At 44.9% G+C, this 20,865-nt stretch overlaps 1 protein-coding gene across 3 annotated transcripts in view; it reads right to left on the reverse strand.

Annotated features, from left to right (window-relative positions):
* Positions 1-20,865, reverse strand: part of TIAM1 (TIAM Rac1 associated GEF 1) — a 588,418-nt gene that overhangs the window by 9,814 nt on the left and 557,739 nt on the right. For all 3 annotated transcript variants that reach the window (XM_082245498.1, XM_082245499.1, XM_082245500.1), the window contains 2 exons: positions 12,229-12,287; positions 11,047-11,149 (listed from right to left, as the gene is read on the reverse strand). In XM_082245498.1, the coding sequence (XP_082101624.1) occupies positions 11,047-11,149; positions 12,229-12,287 (162 nt within the window). The remainder of the gene's footprint in view (positions 1-11,046; positions 11,150-12,228; positions 12,288-20,865) is intronic.

Consider the following 20,865-nt stretch of genomic DNA (forward strand, 5'->3'; position numbering starts at 1 on the left):
GCCAGCATTGCTAGAGAACTGACCATGTGTGGTCAGTTTTTAATAGGAAAACAGAGGGAGTAAAAGGAATGACAGGAAATTTCACATAAAGGAAGCAATACAAAGGGAACAGGATACTTTCCTCATACAAGTACACAGGGCCAGCGCTACCACTAGGCGAGTTAGGCAATCGCCTAGAGCGCACTGCCTGTAGGGCGCCTTGCCCCTGATTTCCCCCTCTTAGTCTGTCCCTCTCCTCTCCGTTCGGCTCTGCAGACTGATCAGGGTCTCCCCTCCGAGTCCCTGACAGTCTGCGATGTGCGAGAACAGAGGCGGCTGGTGCCGCGCCTCTATGATCATCAGTGAGAGAGAGAGGTGACAGTCTGTATCTCTCACTGGCTGCAGCGTGCCCTGGGCTTCACACATCTCTTCTCCCCCCTCCCCCTCCTGTGTGCTGAGCTCCGTCTGTGAAGGAAGGTGGGCGGGAAGATTAAAAAGCCGAGCTGACACTTTACACTGAGAAACTGCTGAAAGAGCCCGAGGATCACTCCACATGAGGTAACACTTCACTGACCAGACCCTCCAGACCTTGCTCCCCCCTTCTCTCTCCCCCCCCCCCCCCCTCTCTACCTGTCACCCCTCTCTCTCCCTGACCCTTCTCTCTCTGTCTTTGCCAGCACTGGGAATCCCTTTACCCCTTTCTGTTAATGTTAATAAACTCCTTCCTTCCCATCATCTCCCTATGTATAAGAGCCAGTTCACATATGTGCAGATGCGCTGATTGCATGTGATTACATGCGTATCACCTATGGCAGTGTGAACTGTCGGGGGTGCGGATGTGATGCGGGAACACGCTGTATATTCACAGCATTCCTGCATCGCACAAGTGTGACCCAGCACTTAGTCCCGATTCACACTGGTGGGATGCAGGAAACCCTGCGATTCAGTGCTGGTTCCCGCATCGCACCAGAATTGCACACTGGTTCACACTGAGATCTGTGAATCGCTGGGGATGTCAATGTAAGGTTAATGACACCCCCCCAGATTGGTTCAAAGATCGCAGTGAGAACTGTGAAATGGTGCAGGAATCAGATCGCATAGGTGTGAACATCCATGCGATCCAATTCCAGTGTGGACCAAAAATTGAGACCTGCACCATTTTGGTGCAAATGTGATGCGATTTCAGCCTTACAGTTTCTATGGCTGAAATCACATCACACAGACATCGCATGTGATCTGGGCAGCAATGTGGTGTGAATCGCATGCGATGTCTGACATCACACAAGTGTGAGACAGCACTTAAATTGGTATTAACAACTTCTGGACCAGAAGGATTTGCCCCCTTAATGACCAGGCCATATTTTGCGATTTGGCACTGCATTATTTTAACTGACAATTGCGCAGTCATGCGACGCTGCACCAAAATAAAATTGATGTCCTTTGTTTCCCACAAACAGAGCTTTCTTTTGGTGGTATTTGATCACCTGTGCAATTTTTCTTTTTTGTGCTATAAACAAAGAGCGACAATTCTGAAAAAAAAACAATATTTTTCACATTCTGCTATATAACATTCCCAAAAAAAAATGTAAAAATCTAAATTTTTGATCCTTTTAGGCCAATTTGTTTTCTGCTACATATTTTTGGTAAAAGAAAATCGCAATAAATGGATTTTTGTAAGATCTTACCGTAAAATCCTTTTCTCTTAGCTCATTGACAGACGTAGTCCTCGGTGATACACCACCTTCGGGTTATGTTGCCTCCACAGGAGCAGGACTAGACAGGAAATTAAAAAGCTCTGGCCACACCCTAGGGGCAGTCCCAGAGGGTATATCCTCTCTCTCTCTGCCTCAGCAAATCAGTTATGTGAAAAAGCAGTCTTTAGAGATTTAACCCAACCCAACTCAAAAAACAGAGGGGCGGGGACTACGTCTGTCAATGAGCTAAGAGAAAAGGATTTTACAGTAAGATCTTACAAAAATCCATTTTTCTCTAGCGCTCATTGACAGACGTAGTCCTCGGTGATACACCACCTTCGGGACGTCCCAGAGCAGTATCACAACTGAGGGGTGGGAAAATGAAATCAAATCCCAATCTAGAAGGCCCAACCGGTGCCAACTAGAAGTTTACAATGCTCATCCTTAATGATGAGACTCAACAAAAAAGAGAAAAAATTTTTTATTTTTTTTTTTTCAAACAGAAAAAAACCCTCGAGGTAGACCACCGGTCTCCTCAAATTGCGGCCTGCAAAACCTTGCGGCCAAATGAGGCATCCGCCGATGCCGTCACATCAATTTTATAGAATTTTGTAAAGGTATGTACCGACGACCAGGTGGCCGCCTTACATACCTGGACCACTGACGCCTGATGGCGAAAGGCCCAGGAAGTACTGAGCGCTCGAGTGGAGTGCGCCCTAACAGGGAACGGAGGACTCTGACCCTTAATAGAATAAGCCTGTACCACCGTTTGTCTAATCCATTTGGCAATGGTCGCGGCAGATGCAGGCAAACCCTTTCTGGGGCCATCCGTGATCACAAAAAGTGAATCCGTCTTACGGAATGATTCCGTAGCTTTCAGGTATACCCTGATTGCCCGAACCACATCTAAGGAATGCAACGCATGTTCCCGATGATGCTTGGGCTGAGGACACAAGGAAGGTAGTACAATATCTTCATTCAGATGAAAATCTGAAACCACCTTAGGAAGAAAAGATGGCTTAGGATGAAGTACTACCTTATCCCTATGAATCACTAGGTATGGGGACTGGCATGATAATGCAGCCAGTTCTGACACCCTGCGAGCAGAAGTAATAGCCACCAAGAAGGCCACCTTCTGGGATAAAGTAAGCAAGGGAATCTCCCTGATGTTTTCAAAGGGAGGTTTCTGTAGAACCGACAAAACCAAATTAAGATCCCAGGGCGGTAAGGGCGCGCGGACTGGAGGAGCCAGGTGCCGCACCCCCTGGATAAAATTCCGCACCAAGGACTTGGTAGCTAAAGGTTTCTGAAAGAAGATTGCTAATGCTGAAACTTGACCCTTGATGGTGCTCAAGGCTAGCTTCTGCTCAACCCCTTGTTGCAAAAAGGCCAATATTCGAGTCACCGAATAGGTACGTGGAGGAAATCCTAAAGATTCGCACCACGCAATATAAGTCTTCCATGTGTGATAATAGACCTTGCTGGAAGTCGCTTTCCTTGCTTTAATAAGGGTAGGAATGACTGAAGTAGACAAACCTCTGTCCTTCAGTACTTGGGTCTCAATGGCCAGGCCATTAAACCCAGCGACTGTAAAGCATGATGGTAAATTGGTCCTTGAGACCACAGACACTCCCTGAGACGAAGTTCCCACGGAACGTCTGCGACTAGCATGTCCAAGTCGGCCAGGCCGGCTTGAGGAGGCCAGCCTAGAATTTCTAGGACCACTGGCGCTGACTGGATCTGAACCAGGCGTCCCTAGAGCTATCTGGCCCCGACCATCCGAGAAAGTCTGGTCGTTTTCTGTTCCCACACATTTATCAGATACCTGATTGTTGTCAGGAAGGGTGATCTTTTCTGGTTGAACCTCAGGGACCGAAGTCACCCGACTAGAGGCTACTTGGCCTATCTGGTCAACCAGATCCGATTCCTGTGAGGTATAGGGACTATTCTTAGGAAAAGGTAAAGGAAAAGATCTATTCAGGGAACGGTAACTACCGCTTCCTGTAGTACTTAAATGTTGGAAGGGAAGAATCGCACCGGTAGTAGTGGTTGATGCTCGATCTAATGTCCTGAATACCGGTGAAAACGTCCCCCCACCCTGAAACCGGGTGGGGGCGCACCTTCAGGCTGTGTACTCCTTTGCTTCGGGTTTGGCTGGGTTGGTCCTCTGCTTGTCCGACCAGCCCTTCTTGAACCCTCCTGGAGGAGTCTTGCCTTTCCCGCTAGTACCAGCCGGGCGCCCTTTATGGGCGGTAAAGAAAGGTCCTCGCTTGTTGCGAGGTCCCTTAGCTTTTGCAGCCTGTGGCAAAAAAGTGCTCTTGCCCCCAGTGGCATCCTTAATGATTTCATCTAGGTTGGCCCCAAATAGACGATTCCCCTGAAAAGGGAGATTTGTCAAGGTCTTCTTGGAACCTAGGTCAGCTGACCAGCATTTTAACCACAGCACACGTCTGAGGATCACCGCTGACATAGATGCATGCACTAATAAGGGAGTAGTGTCCAAGGCTGCGTCACAGATAAACTGTAGCCCTTGTATAATCTGTTCCATCAAATCAGATGTTTCCTGGGGAATATCCTTTCCCCTAAGGTCTTGGCGTACCATTTTCGCCCATTCCGTAAGTGTCTGGGAAACTAGACCAATAACAATTACTGGTCTAAATGCAGACCCTATCAGAGAGAAGATGGTGCGGGACTCTGCTTCCATCTTTCGATCCACCGGATCCTTAAAGGACGAAGTGTCCTCCACTGGGATAACCGTGGCTTTATTCAGCCTGGAAATAGGTGGATCCACCACTGGTGGTACCGTCCATTTCTTAATGATGGATTCCTCAAACGGATTGCGTCTAGCAATACGCTTGGAAATAGTAAAGCTACGTTTAGAATGCTCCCATTCTCCTTTAATCTGATTACCGAAACATTTGGGTACAGGAAAAACCTTCACCGTTTTGATGGGCTTATTAGTACCAAAAGGAATCTCTGTTTCAGTTGCCTCTGCCGGTAAAGCCTCAAGTTTTAAGGTTTCCTGCACTGCCACAACTAGTGCGTCCACCAATGCTTCTTCCTGAATTATAACAGGAGAAGAAGCGTCCTCCTCACTGTCTGAGGGGGCTTTACCTGGGATAACAGCCCTTGCAGAGGAACCTGCAACTGCAGTGACCATCTCTGAATCTGAGTCAGAGGTGTCAGATAATATAGGGGTAGGCGGGGTTCGCTTCCTTGACCCCCGTCCCTGACAGGCCGCCTCCACCCGAGCCACCATAGACTCCAAAATTGCTGTAAATGACTCTACACTCTGTGCACCGGCGGGTCCCGTGGCCCCCTCGAGGGAAACAGGTGGGGGAATATGTGTGGCAGGGTCCATGATAATTCCAGTCACTTCCTGGATAATATAATTCAAAAATAAAAAACTTTTTTTTTTTTTTTTTTTTTTCAGACCCCCAGCGCCACAAAAAGCCCCTTAGTGTTACCTGCTAGGGATCCCTATCGATCGAGAGAGAGAGAGATAGACCCCCAGGCTCACCACTTGATGCTCAGAGTTTAACTGCAACAGGTTACAGCGCTGTCTTGACAAACAGGAAGTCTTTTGGCTGGCTGCCCAGGAAGAAAGGAGGCGGCTCCGCCCCTCTGCACGCCTTCCGGCGCCTCCCCAAGCTCCACGAGGTGTTTGGATCACCTCAAACATGGCCGCCCCCATGCTGGAGACACGAGGCTACGCCAAAATGGCGGCTCGTGCGATCCAGCAAAAAAAATGGCGGCGGCCTGTACTGAATAGCGGTGTGCTGCAGGGCACACAACACTCTCTCTGCATGGGGATTTGGCGTGGTTGGCGGTACCGGTCCTGGCGGACCGCATGGCCATTCGGGAGGCCTGCTAATAGCTGGAGATCTGATTAGGAAGGCAGTCTACATGTCCGTGGCTTCTGACTGGTAGGTAGCTTATTCTTATCACCGTAAGATTCCCAGAATGCCACAGATTACATCTTTTTAACATGTATACAATTAGATTGTTAGCTCCCAAACCAAGCCTCCTGGCTTTTTGCACATAAAATCACACTCAAAGTAGGAGGATCTGTGTCATGTTATAGGATAGAGAGGGACTCTATCTTACCATACAGAGAGGGGCCCGCGTTCACCACAAGACCCGTCAGGGGAAAAGGGGGAACATACTACTCACCATACCGGAACCAGGCGGGCACCAACTCCTGACAGTACCCCTCTCCACCGGGGCGGGAGGGCTGTCGACCGATACGGACGCCGTGACTCATGGTCTTTGGCGTTTCAGCGAGACGTTTAACTCGCGGGGTCAGTCCTTTAATGGGACTTTGTCGCGGCCGACCCAGCGCGGAGCTATGGCCTGCACGCGCTCGTAGGCTGAACTGGGGTGACCACCGGATCTCAACATCCAGCCCGTCACCCAGTTCAGCTTTCTTGCTTGAAGATCTCACAGGAACACTGGAGAAAAAAAGCTGTCTAAAAAATCCTTTAAGAAAAAATTCTTGCCAGGACCTAAGATCCCAGCAAGGTATCTAGGTCCTTACTCCTAACTAGACAGAAAATAACTGATTTGCTGAGGCAGAGAGAGAGAGGATATACCCTCTGGGACTGCCCCTAGGGTGTGGCCAGAGCTTTTTAATTTCCTGTCTAGTCCTGCTCCTGTGGAGGCAACATAACCCGAAGGTGGTGTATCACCGAGGACTACGTCTGTCAATGAGCGCTAGAGAAAAGTGTATTTTGATTGGTTTACGCAAAAGTTATCACGTCTACAAACTAGGGGAAAGATTTGTCATTTTTATTTATTTATTTTACTAGTAATGGTGGCGATCTGCGATTTTTAGCAGGACTGCGACATTGCGGCGGACAGATCGGACCCCTGACATTTTTGACACTTTTGGGGGACCAGTGACATTACTACAGTAATCAGTGCTAAAAATATGCATTGTTACTGTAATAATGACACTGGCAGAGAAGAGGTTAACCCAGGGTGATCAAAGGGTTAAATGTAAGCCTAGGGGAGTGATTCTAACTGTATGGGGGGTGGCTTCTGAAATGACCATAGAGACATGTGATCCTATATAGAAGGATCACAGGCACTCTGTGATTATTCCAGGGAGAAGAACGGTCAGCTGTGTTTACAACAGCCGACCGTTCTTCTCTCTCAGTAGGGAACGATTGTGGGTGCCCATCGGCATTCACGGCCGCCTGTCCCGTGGATTGGCATCCATGCTGCCTAGTAGAGGAGTGCGCCAACGGCAGCGCGTGCTTGCCCCCAGCACCACGCACACGATTGACATAGAGCTATGTTGTTTTGCGCAGCCTAGCCAGCCTGCCGCAGTAAAACTGCGGCGGGTGGTCGGCAAGTGGTAAAGAAAAGCAAAATATTTATTGTACTGCAGCTTACTAGTTCTTAGATGGGTGGCTGCATTAGTTTTCTTTCTTGCTTTTAGGTTTTCTCGCTTTTGTTTTCACATACTGATCCTACTAGTAAGTCAATCGTTTTTTAAAAGAACAAGCCGTCTTGCAGATGTAGCAGTTAGAGGGTTAAATAAAACCATTTAACACTGACAAAGGGGTGGAGTCAGGGGCGGAGCCAATGGGGGCGGCAAAATTAAGTTTTGCCTAGGGTGTCAAAAATCCTTGCACCGGCCTTGCAAGTACATGGTACATAATCTCATACAAGTACATGGTACAGCAGACACATATCAGGGATATGAAATGTTAGGGTAAAAAACACTTTACTGTTTTTATGAATTCAGAGCTGGATTAAATTGTATTTAAGATCTGGCTGCGATTCAGCCTTAAAGCGATTATAAATTATTTATTTTTAACAACAAACATGGTATACTTGCCTGCTTTGTCTTGCACAGAGCAGCCCAAACCTTCTCTTCTTGTGTCCCCCGCAGGCACTCTTGGTCACCCCCCCCCCCCTGCTGAGTGCCCCTATGGCATGCCGCTTGCTAAGGGGGCACTCAAACAATGTCAATGTGTGTCCATTGACAAACAGTGAGGCTTGGCTCCGCCCCTGCTCCCTCCTCACCACCTGTAATTGACAGCAGCAGGAACCAAGAGCTCCCACTGCTGCTTCTGAGCCTATGTGAGAGAGAGCAGCAATGCTGCTCTCAGGCACAACACTGGAGCGAGATCGGCTCAGGTAAGTATACGGGGGGCTGGGGGGAAGCTGAAAACAAAAGGTTTCTTCAATGCATTAAAAGTACCAAAAAAAAAAATGTCTGCCTTTAGAAGAATGAAGGGCAGAAACAGGTAAAGCCAGAAAAATTAAAAGTTCGTAAAGGCCATGCCAAGCAGGGGACATAAAATATAAAATCCTGCAGTATGATCAAATGCGGTCTCACTGGACATGTTAATAAATCGAATGCCATGAACAGTAGTAGGGACCTTTGCTCAAATCATGACCCCTTTCTTCTGCCTCCAGATATTTTATATTATGACAAAAAGGACAGGAAAAAACTACAGCACGCTTGAGTATTCTGCAAATGTGAATGTTCAAATGACAAGATATAGCAGAAGCAAGGCTTTAAAGTGTAAATTCCCCCTATTTTTATAGTTTTGTGTAGAAGGGGAAGGCTGGGAACCCTTATTATTGCTGTCTGTGTCCTTGCCTGGAAGATTTCTTACCACTCCCAGTCCTGGTGACTATTGTCACCAATACAGGAAGTGAAGGGAAATCTGATATTTTACAGCACTCCTCAAAACCGGAGATGATGGAAAATCTCCCAAAAGGGTAAACAGTTACAGTGTCAACTCTGAACGCTGAGATTTCCCCCCAACTTTAGATTTCCACTCACTTCCTGTTGTGTTTGCAGAACAGGAATAGGAGGAAAGCACCACAATGTGAGCACAGACAGCAGGAAAAACCTGACTGGAGTTATACTTAATAAAGTGGTTGTAAACCCGTACTTATACCCAGTGAAGTAACTGACCTCAGGTGGTACACAGATGAAAAAAAATAAAAAATAAAATACTCCTACATATGTTGTACTTGTTTAGCTGCAGTCCTCTCTTCATCCACTCAAAGTGCAGAATTTATACAGCTTGTCTAAACTACTAGAAAGCAGGGGGATGAGGAGCTGAAATTACACACTGCAGAGCCTAGTGGGAAGGGAAGGGACAAACCCCTCTTCACACAGCACGCAGGAACAGAGCTGACACTGTCAATCACTGGCTGTGTGCTGAACCTGTCACCCTTCTTCTCTTGGTGTCAGAAAAACTTGTCAGAAGTGATTCATACCAATAGCAGAGGAATGAAGCAGCAGACAGAAATGGCACTTGGTGCTCTGGATTGAGACAAGTACGCACTATAGAGGGATATGCTTTGTTCAGATTTCATGTCTTGGGTTTTACAACCACTTTAAAAACTCAAACAAGAATGAACCATTTGATAAGATGTTTTTGCACATGTACATTTTAAAAATGTGTAAGCTTTAGTTTTTATTAGGGTTTAACCGGTTGCCGACCGCCGCACGACTATATACTGCGGCGGTCAGCCCCGGCCAGGCAGAGTGACGTATCGGTACGTCACTCGCCTGTCACTGACTTGCGAGCCTATCCGCCACGGCTCGTTCACAGACAAGTCAGTGCGTGTGACCGGCGGACTCGATGTCCGCCAGTCACACTGCGATCGCTCCTGTGAAGGGAGAAAGACAGAGCAGCTTGTGTAAACAAGCCGCCTGTCAGTTCTCCCTGTGTAAAAGTGAAGATCTGTCCGTTCTACTATGTAGAACGGTTGATCTTTGCTTTTACACCAATAGGAATGTCCCTACACAGTTAGAATCACGCCCCTAGGACACACTTAACCCCTCCCTGTCCAATAAAGTTAACCCCTTCCCTGCCAGTGTCATTTTTGCAGTAACAGTGCATATGTATAGCACTGATTACTGCAGTAATGTCACTGGTACCCCCATAAGTGTCAAAAATGTCAGTCAAGGGTCCGATCTGTCCGCCGCAATGTCGCAGTACCGAAAAAAAAATCGCAGATCGCCGCCATTACGCGTTAAAAAAAAAAAACACCAAAAATGACAGAAATCTTTCCCTTTGTTAGTAAACGCGATAACTTTTGCGCAAACCAATCAAAATACGCTTTTTGCGATTTTTTTTACCAAACATATGTAGCGTAAAACAAATTGGCCGAAAAATGTTAAAAAATTTTGATTTTCACTTTTTTTTTTGGGGAATTTTGTATAAAAAAATGTGAAAAATATTGTTATTTTTGCAAAATTTACGCTCTTTTTTTGTTTATAGCGCGTGATCAAAAAATCGCACAGGTGATCAAATACCACCAAAAGAAAGCTCTGTTTGTGGGAAAAAAAGGACGTCAAATTCGTTTAGGTACAGCGTCGCACAACCGCGCAATTGTCCGTTAAAGTGACGCAGTAAAAAATCGCAAAAAAACCCCTGGTCCTTTAGCAGCCAAATCCTCCGGGGCTTAAGTGGTTAAATTATGCTCTAAATTCCCAACATTGGGCAGTTTCTGACCACCTAATTAGCAATATTTATTATCTCTGGTAGTTGGGGCTGCTTGTTATCTTCCTCTGAGCTGGTCTAATAGACCACGGGTTCGTGCCTGGGGTCCGGTGTGTTTCTGTACCTGTGGGTTCAGGTGCGATTCAGGTCTGAATTTTAGCCGGAATTCGCACCTGAACCGGACGTAAAAAGACCCTTTTGTAATCCAGACACACGTGAACTGGCTCCATTCACTAATTCAGTGATGTCCTGGCACTCTGCTGACTCATAAGAGGGCAGGCACATGGCCCCTCACCCACCTACCTTTAAGGAAATATCTGAGCATCCAAAGAGGTGGGACTTCGATGTGAGTTCATACAAAGTAGTGGGAGGACAAAAACATACAGAGAGCTCACTGGCTTATATTAGGCTGCTCACAACAGACTGGGATACCTTCCTGTGAGTACTTAGCAGGGGAAAAAGCATGCACCAATGGAGGGGTGCCGGGTTAAATGATGAGTCCAAATTAATTTACTGGTGTACACCAAAAAAGGAAGAAATCCAAAGCATTTTGGGGGCCAGAACAAAAACTCCCCCTTCATCAGGGCTTCTGTTACAGTAAATACCTGGAATATATAGGACTTTCATTTTTGAATATACACAGGGAAGATAATTGCTGGACTAGGAGAGTTACTGCCCATCAAAATCTAGCCCCTAAAATCAATAAGTTAATTTGGACACTTTATCATTTGGTCTGGCACTCCTTCCATTGGTGCATTTTTTTTCAGATAAATATCTGTCCACCAATGGTCAATCTACCCTCAAGAAAATTTCTACCCATCTATGGGCAATCTAAAAGAATTACCCATTGTCTGACCACAGGTTGTTGCCCCTTGTAAAGATTCTGTAAGCATTACCTGATGTAGTGAGTGCTCGCAGCTGCAGAGCTTCTGTAGGAATCATATGTCTGAAGCGGAATGGATCGCGGTCTTCAAACATGGAGGCTCTGTGTGATCCACCCTAAAAGTTAGGAAAGAATGACATTTCAAATGACTAATCAAACAAAATGAGAAGCAACTGTTATTAGCTGCATCTACTAAGCGTTCCTCTGGGTGCCAAATCAATTAAAGACCAGTTGAAGTTAAATTATTTTGTGTGAAGTTAAGTAAGGTATAAAGGAAAACCTAATTATGTATTTTATGTCTTGCTTTTATCTTAAATTAAGTGAAGCCAGTTGAATCTGTAAATGCAGGAAGAAAGCTGGAGAAACAGACCCTTTTCTTTATGTGTGGGAGCAGCGGATTCTTTGTGGTGGTCCAACAATCTTAACCCCCCATACCCAGTGCTGTATCCTGGCCTAGGCCAACAAAGCCCCGGCCTAGGGCGGCACTTTGCAGGGGGGCAGCAAAAAAAAAAAAAAAAAAAATCATTATTTGTATAATGACTATGGACTTCCTATTTATTATACAAATAAGGGAAATAATCCTATAATTACAATCAGTGGCAGCAAACACAAGTCCAAATATCCTAAAATAGTAATCTTACTAATCCCATGACATAAGGCTGTACTGATGGCCACTGATGGGGCTGCACTGGTGACCACTGATGGGGCTGCACTGGTGACCACTGATGGGGCTGCACTGGTGACCACTGATGGGGCTGCACTGGTGACCACTGATTAGGCCACACTGATATGCTGCACTGATAGGCAGTAAAGAGGCGGCACTGATGAGGCTCCACTTATGGGAACTGATGAAGCTATGCTGATAGGCACTGACAGACTGTGGTTATGGTCTGTGTTTTAAAGATGACAGGGTGGGTCATAAACAGGAAAGGGTGTGGCTTTTACAGGAAGGGGTGGGTCATATTTAAATTAGGGGGTGCAGAAGTTTAGTCAGGCCTAGGGCAGCACAAAACCTAAATACACCACTGCCCATACCACCACCCCTTAATCCAAGCTACAGCTATCCAGAAAGCAGAAGACACAAGCATTGCTGATTGGGGGAGCAGCTGCTGTGACTCACAGGGGGCATGCCAGACTGCCGACATGCCCGTGACTGTTAAAAGGGTGAATGTTACAGGAAAAAAACAGCACTTACAAGCTTCTTCTTTTGCTTGGAGCTGTCCTTGTACACCAACACAACCGCAGTCTTAAACACTGGAAAACAGAATACAGATATTTTTGGTTTCATTTTCTTTCAACAAAGGATAGTGCTTAGACATTAAAACAAAGTTAAAGTATCATTAGGCACCAAATGGTATCAGGTCTTATATTTCAACGTATCATTCCAAAGCAAATAATCAGATTTAAATTGGCATTGAATAACTTCAGAGATGAAAATTTAAAGTAGAAGCTCAGGTATGCCAATTGCATAGCCACATACTGTGTGTATATATATATATATATATATATATATATATATATATATATATATATATATATATATATATATATATATATATATATCTTACTTTACTCTTCTACCTGCTATTAACATTAGAATGCACAGCTTAGCTTCCCTCCCAAATCACAACTCCTTGATATACGCAGCTAAACGACGACAGGGCTGCTTCCCATTCACCTCTCCTCCCACAGTTTTCTGTTGGGGCAAAAAAAATAGTTTGTTATCTGGGAACAAGCAATAGAGACTTGGGGTACTTTGCTCCAATTGAGCTTGTTGTGGTTCAATATTAAGACTGTCCTACAGAAATAGACGTCTAGAGGGTAAATAAGTGGGTTTGGCTGGTATTAATGAGGGACATGTCATATGTCAGTCAGCTTCTAAGCGAAATTGTATGTACTGAATATCCTGAAATGGAAAACAATCTAGCACATCCCTTTTTGTCGTTAAAGTGCTATGTAGTTCCAGGGAATCTATTCCACAGGCACTTGAAGCTCAGGCTTTTGGAAAACATCACAAAGCCTATTCCACGTATAACCTCATTCAAAATGATGGAATAAAACTAAAACACCTTCATGAGGTGAATGGGTTTACTGAATTTTGTCTTATCTGGGAGAATAACGCCTACAGTATATAAGGCTGGCTAAGTTGCGATATGGTGTAAAGAGGAAGGTGAATGGCATTACACATCTTTGACATATATTTCACAACAGGGTTCTTTTGTCTTTTGCTGGCCTACAGAATAAATTTTAACCTACCATCTTCTATTTATCTATTACTACATTCAGCTACATCATGCCATTAAGGCTTAAAAGTAACTCCTCTGAGTGGGTTTTGTGCCCTACTCCCATTTTCAACCTCATTAGAGATGCGGAGTCTTCTTAAAGGCTTTATATCACAATTCTACTCCATGCTTCTACAGTCCTTCATTAAACAGCACCCTTTAAAGGGTGGAGGAGAAATGGGAGGGTGATGTAGGTCAATTTACGGGTGACCAATGGGACGAGGCATTCTAAATCGGTAGTGACATGCTCCTTGAATGCGACACAGAGGTTAGCTAACCCAATTGTGCATTCCTTTATGGATATATTCTGCCCCCTACAGTCAACACAAAAATGTGATTTTTGACTTACCGTAAAATCCATTTCTCTGATGTTCATTGACGGAAACAGCTCCTGATCTTCTTGACCATTGGGTTATACTGCCCCCTACAGGAGTAGGACACCAAGCAGAAAAAGAACTTGACTATGCCTATGGCCAGTCCCAGGAGGTATACTCCCCCCCTCTCTGCTACAGGTACTTAGTTTTGTTACAAGCAGTGTCAGAATACAACTCCATAGAGGGGTGGGTGCGGTGTCCATCAAACATCAGAGAAATGGATTTTACGGTAAGTCAAAAATCCCATTTTCTCTTTCCTTCATTGACAGACACAGCTCCTGATCTTCTTGACTATTGGGATGTCCCAAAGCAGTGTCAAACATGAGGGGTGAGAACAAGAAGAAAAATTTTCCAAGGGTAAACCATAGCCAACCAGGTAACAGGAGCTCAACCAAAACAACTGGAGCCCACCTGAAAAACATTACAATCCCCAAAGAGGGAACAAGCCCCCTAAACAGCAGCCTGCAAAACCTTGCAGCCAAAAGAGGCAATCCGCAGATTTCAACCCATCCAATTTTTAAATTTTGTGAAAGTGTGCACCGACGACCAGGTGGCCACCTTGCGCACCTGTGTTACTGACGCCTAATGACGAAAGGCCCAAGAAGCACTGAGCGCCCGCGAAGAGTGCGCCTTCACAGGGAAAAGAGGGACCTGACCCTTAATTGAATAGGCCTGAGTCACCGTCTGTCTGATCCATCTAGAAATGGTCGCAGAAGAAGCGGCTAGTCCCATCCGTAAGCACAAATAGTGAGTATTCTTATATGTATGGGTGGTTCCTGCGCTATCTGAGGTAGTATGTGTTTCCCTTCTTGCTGCTGCACCACAGTACTGGTACCAGGAACCAGTTGATACAATGTATACAATTTTGGTGGGTAGTGCGCTTCAGAAGTGGAAATAAAGTTAAAATAAAGTGAATGTATAAACTGAAGTGATAAAACGTGTTCTAGTGGTAAAAAGTGTTGTCACTGGATTATACAAGGTGATCAAATGAATTCATATATAAATATCAATATAAATAACCATTTCAGTATATCTTCTATACAATAAAAGTGCTGAGTCTTTAACTTTCCTAAAAGATGTCAATAAATATGCCGAAGACAAGATGTAAATATAAATAAACTTCAAAAAGGGTCAAAGTGCTATGTGCTATTTTTCTTCAATCTGAAATAAATAAATAAATAAAGTGCTGTGTTTATAGTGTCCGTATATACAGAAATCCAGAATCAGGTGTAATTCCCTTCGATATCATCAAATAAGAAAAAAGGTGCTCTCATGCAAAATAAGGGTGTTGTGACTTGTTGCCTCCACCAGGTGTCACATCTAGGTGTTCTATATTCTCACCTCAATAAGGTGTGTATTGCGCCTGTATATAAAGCTTAGCCTCCGAGTATCATATAGGCTTTTACTTATTCCGGTATCTTGTTCCAACCTCCGAATGTTTCCTGTCCTGTCCTGTTAGTATTTTGGGGTGCATAAACTTTGCGTCCTTAACTCCTTATCGTGGCCTCGGGCTCAATAAGGTGTGTATTGCGCCTGTATATAAAGCTTAGCCTCCGAGTATCATATAGGCTTTTACTTATTCCGGTATCTTGTTCCAACCTCCGAATGTTTCCTGTCCTGTCCTGTTAGTATTTTGGGGTGCATAAACTTTGCGTCCTTAACTCCTTATCGTGGCCTCGGGCTCAGTGAAAACAGAGGGCAATCATGGTGCAGTATGTCAAATCAGATTTATTATTAAAAACATAGTTGCACTTACAATTTGTAGATCATTTGTTTGCAGATAAAGTATCAATACAGCGTGGGGAGCGTTATCGCTCCGATCTCTAACGTCACTTCCGGTAGTTTGGCGGCTCCTCCTACGCGTTACGTCACATCACGTGACTTCCCTGAGGAAGTCACGTGATGTGACGTAACGCGTAGGAGGAGCCGCCAAACTACCGGAAGTGACGTTAGAGATCGGAGCGATAACGCTCCCCACGCTGTATTGATACTTTATCTGCAAACAAATGATCTACAAATTGTAAGTGCAACTATGTTTTTAATAATAAATCTGATTTGACATACTGCACCATGATTGCCCTCTGTTTTCACTGAGCCCGAGGCCACGATAAGGAGTTAAGGACGCAAAGTTTATGCACCCCAAAATACTAACAGGACAGGACAGGAAACATTCGGAGGTTGGAACAAGATACCGGAATAAGTAAAAGCCTATATGATACTCGGAGGCTAAGCTTTATATACAGGCGCAATACACACCTTATTGAGCCCGAGGCCACGATAAGGAGTTAAGGACGCAAAGTTTATGCACCCCAAAATACTAACAGGACAGGACAGGAAACATTCGGAGGTTGGAACAAGATACCGGAATAAGTAAAAGCCTATATGATACTCGGAGGCTAAGCTTTATATACAGGCGCAATACACACCTTATTGAGGTGAGAATATAGAACACCTAGATGTGACACCTGGTGGAGGCAACAAGTCACAACACCCTTATTTTGCATGAGAGCACCTTTTTTCTTATTTGATGATATCGAAGGGAATTACACCTGATTCTGGATTTCTGTATATACGGACACTATAAACACAGCACTTTATTTATTTATTTCAGATTGAAGAAAAATAGCACATAGCACTTTGACCCTTTTTGAAGTTTATTTATATTTACATCTTGTCTTAGGCATATTTATTGACATCTTTTAGGAAAGTTAAAGACTCAGCACTTTTATTGTATAGAAGATATACTGAAATGGTTATTTATATTGATATTTATATATGAATTCATTTGATCACCTTGTATAATCCAGTGACAACACTTTTTACCACTAGAACACGTTTTATCACTTCAGTTTATACATTCACTTTATTTTAACTTTATTTCCACTTCTGAAGCGCACTACCCACCAAAATTGTATAAATAGTGAGTATGACTTCCTAAAAGACTCCGTAGCTGCCAAATACACTTGAATAGCCCGAACAAGATCCAGAGAATGCAACGCAATTTCCTTAGGATGTTTAGGCCTGGAACATAGAGAAGGCAACACAATGTCCTCATTTAGATGGAAATCCGAGACCACCTTTGGAAGGAACGATGGACAGGGGCGAAGAACCACCTCATCTTTGTGGACCACCAAATAAGGGGAACGACAAGACAACGCCACCAATTTGGACACCCTGCACGCAGAGGTGATAGCCACAAAAAAGGCCACCTTCTGGGATAGTGTAATCAGGGGAATCTCCCGAATATTTTCAAAGGGAGTCTTCTGTAGAGCTGAAAGCACCAAGTTGAGATCCCAAGGCGGTAATGAGGACCGCACCCATGGAGTCAAATGTCAAACCCCCTGAATAAAAGTACGTACTAAGGAGTGCGTGGCTAAGGGTCATTGAAAGAAGATCACCAAGGCCGACACCTGACCCTTAATGGTACTCAAGGCCAATTTCTGCTCAAACCCCCATTTGAAGGAAGGTCAGGATTAGAGCCACCGAAAAAGAGCAAGGGTGAACACCAAGCGACTCACACCACGAAATGTGCGCTTTCTACGTACGATGGTAGATCTTCCTGGAAGAAAACTTCCTAGCCTTCAGTAGTGTGGGAATCACCGACCCAGACAACCTCTATCCTTCAGCACCTGGCTTTCTACAGCCAGGCCGTCAAAACCAGTGACTGTAAAACAGGATGGAATATTAAAAGTGTGTAAAGGGTGCGCTGATAAGTGAATGTAAGCTGCAAACAAAGATCCAGATATTCTGGAAAAATGAATTGAAAAAGAATAGTCTGGTGCGCTGTTATGTCTGTCTAAATGTGAAAACACAAAAATGACAAATCAAATGAATAAATTGGGACAATAGACCTTAAATAATCGCAAAGTTATCACACATTCCTCACTAAAGTGTAACAAAATAAATAGAAATGGTGAAAAATGACTAGGGTGCCTCAAGTCCAATGGAATAAAGTGCAAAATCCCAAGGAGGGATGTGAAAAAAATCCATGTACAATTCTTCAATGACAAAGTCCAAAAACCCAAATGTGAAACGACACACGTGAAAGATTCCAGATAGGTGAAATAAACTGGAATGAAAATGGTGCTCCAAACGAAAAACCATGTGTTAGGTGTTTCTATCTAGTATCCCACCACTTTCAGATTAGCTTCTTACCAGCAGGTAAAATTTAAGGGCAAAAAGACAGCCACCTCAAGAATATAGACTCCAGGTGTTAAGGGGGGGATATGATGCACTCTTCCCACACCACATGGAAAAGGTAAAATGCGCCTCTTACCGGATGTTAGTGATCTTGGGCATATGTGTCCCCTTACAGTGATTTTTTCCTCCCGTCACTGTGGGTCAATTCTTGGGTCAGTTTGCTGGGAATCTCCTGTAGCTATATACTCCTTCCTGGTCCCCAAATATTCTCACATATCTGTATTACCACCAGGGAGGCTCGTTCACCTTCCCCATCCCTGGCTTCCCCAGCAGCTGCACTGACAGGCCACAGCGCACTCCGGGGCTCCGCACACTTGCGTAACTTCAATTACAAAACAACATTCCCTCATTCAGCAAGCCCAGCGCAGATCTGACGCAGCGCACCAACCAATAACGGAGCAGAGCCTGACCAATCAGGGAAGCCTGCGGCACTCCAACCATCCATGCTCCATTATTGCATGGTGCGCTGCGTCAGATCTGCACTGGGCTTGCTGAATGGGGGAATGTCATCTAGTAGCTCAGCACTGCGATTTCTCGCTGACGTAACAACGCCAGGACCGGAGCCAACACCTTTGTCAAGACCCAAGGAGCAGATGCGAGACCAAAGAGTAACGCCACATACGGATAGTGCTCCTCTCCCACGGCAATGCAGAGGAAGCGTTGGTGACAGACACATATTGTATAAGTAAGCGATAGAGGTCGATACAGGCAAAGGAAATCCCCCTTGATGCAAGGATGCCACCACCGTGCGAAAATACTCCATTCTGAACTTCTGTACCCCCTCAAAGCAGTTCAGGGCCTTGACATCCAGAATTGGACGCACCTTGCCTTCTTTCTTTGGGACAGTGAACAGGTTTTAATAAAACCCCTGAAAAAACGTTCCGTAGTTGGAACCGGAACAATTACCCCTTGAAATAACAGGTCTTGCAACTTCCCGAACAGGGCTTGCAATCGGTCCAGGAACAGAGGCCCGTTGGAAGGAAAGAACCTCCCTGGAGGCTAAGAAAGAAACTTGATATTTTAGCGGAACCGTATCACTTCATGGACCCACTGGTCTTGCACCAAGGAGGTTCACTTGTCCGGAAACCAGTGACAAACCCCCCCCCCCACCCCAGGCATGGGTGAGGGTGCACCTTCATGCAGAAGGAGCCTCATCATTGGGTCTGGAGAACCCCGCTTTGGAATTGCCAGACCAAGTTCACGTGGATCCTCCCAAAGAGGCCTTGAAAGTCTTTGAACCCTTGTCAGCTAACCCTAAGGGACGAAAAAACTTCCTGTAACCCGAGAAGGACAAGCCATGTCTACGATGAGGTTCCTTACCCTTACTAGCCTGCGGAAGAAAGGTGCTCTTCCCCCCTGTGAGACTCTTAATAATGTCATCCAGGGCAGCTCCAAACAGGCAATCTCCTTGAAAAGGAAGATCAGTTAAGGCTTTTTCAGAGGTCTGGTCCGCAGACCAATATTTGAGCCACAAAACACACCTAAGGACCACTGCCAAAACAGTCTAGAAATCAGGGAACCACAGCCAAAGAGGCATCGCAGATAAACTGCAGCCCCTAGACCAACTGGTCCACCAGCTCCGCAAAGGCAGGGGGGGGGGGGGGGGAGGTCACAGCGTAAAAGCTTAGCCCACTCCGTCAGAGTTTGTGACACCAGGGCAATGGTGAAGACTGAGTGCCGAGCCGGCCACAGTGATCAACATACTGCGGGCCACAGCCCTAGCCTGTCAGCCGGATCATTAACCACTTTAGGACTGCTCACGATGCTGCTACGTCGCTGGATTCCCTGCTGTCTCGGCGTGCGCGCCGCCGAAGGTCAACTCCCGCTGTCATTAGACACAGCGGGAGTCGGGCCAGGGGAGGAGAGACGGCGATCACCGTCTCTCTTCCCCGATCGTCGGGGAAAGACTGAGAAAATCCGCCCGCTTGTGTAAACAAAGTGGGAGGATCTTCTCTAGGACATACAGGGACAGATCACAGGATTCAGCATAGCTGACCCTGCAATCTGTGTCTGTGTCACACAACCCCCTCCCCCCACACACGTCAGTAAGCATGAGGCACACATTTAACCCCATGATCACCAACAGTGTTAACTCCTTCCCTGCCAGTGTAATTATTACAGTAACCGTGCATATTTTTTAGCACTGATTACTGTAGTAATGTCACTGGTCTCCCCAAAAGTGTCAAAAATGTCAGTTAGGGGTCCGATCTGTCCGCCGCAATATCACAGTCCCGCAAAAAAATCGCAGATCGCCATTACTAGTAAAAAAAAAAAAAAAGCCAATAAAAATAACGAATCTTTTCCGTAGTTAGTAACTTTTGCGCAAACCAATCAAAATACGCTTATTGCAATTTTTTTTTTACCAAAAATATGTAGCAGAAAGCAAATTGGCCTAAAATGTTAAAAAATTTTGATTTGTAAATTTTTTTGGGGAATGTTATACATCAGAAAATGAAAAATATTGTTTTTTTTCAAAATTATCGCTCTTTTTTAAAAAAATTTAAAAAAATTGCACAGGTAATCAAATACCACCAAAAGAAAGCTCTATTTGTGGGGGGAAAAAAAAGGATGTAAATTTAATTTGGGTACAGCGTCGCACGACCGCGCAATTGTCCGTTAAAGTAACGCAGTGCCGAATCACAAAATATGGCCTGGTCACAGGAAGGGGGTAAAATCTTCCGGTCTTAAAGTGGTTAAAAATACGCTCATTGAGAATTTTTTTGTCAAAGACATGTAGCTAAATACATTTTGGCCTAAATATATGACAAAAATTGAATATATTAGATATTTTTTAACTGTCAAAGTAGAAAATGTAAGTTGTCCGCAAAACTTTCGCCTTTTTTTATTAATATCGCAAATAATAAAAAGCGCAGAGGTGATCAAACACAACCAAAAGAAAGCTCTGTTTGTGGGAAAAAAAGGACGTAAATTTTGTTTGGATACAGCATTGCATGAGCGTGCAATTGTCAGTTAAAG

The sequence above is a fragment of the Pelophylax lessonae genome (assembly GCF_965119305.1).
Source record: "Pelophylax lessonae genome assembly, chromosome: 2".
Classification (NCBI taxonomy): Eukaryota; Metazoa; Chordata; class Amphibia; order Anura; family Ranidae; genus Pelophylax; species Pelophylax lessonae.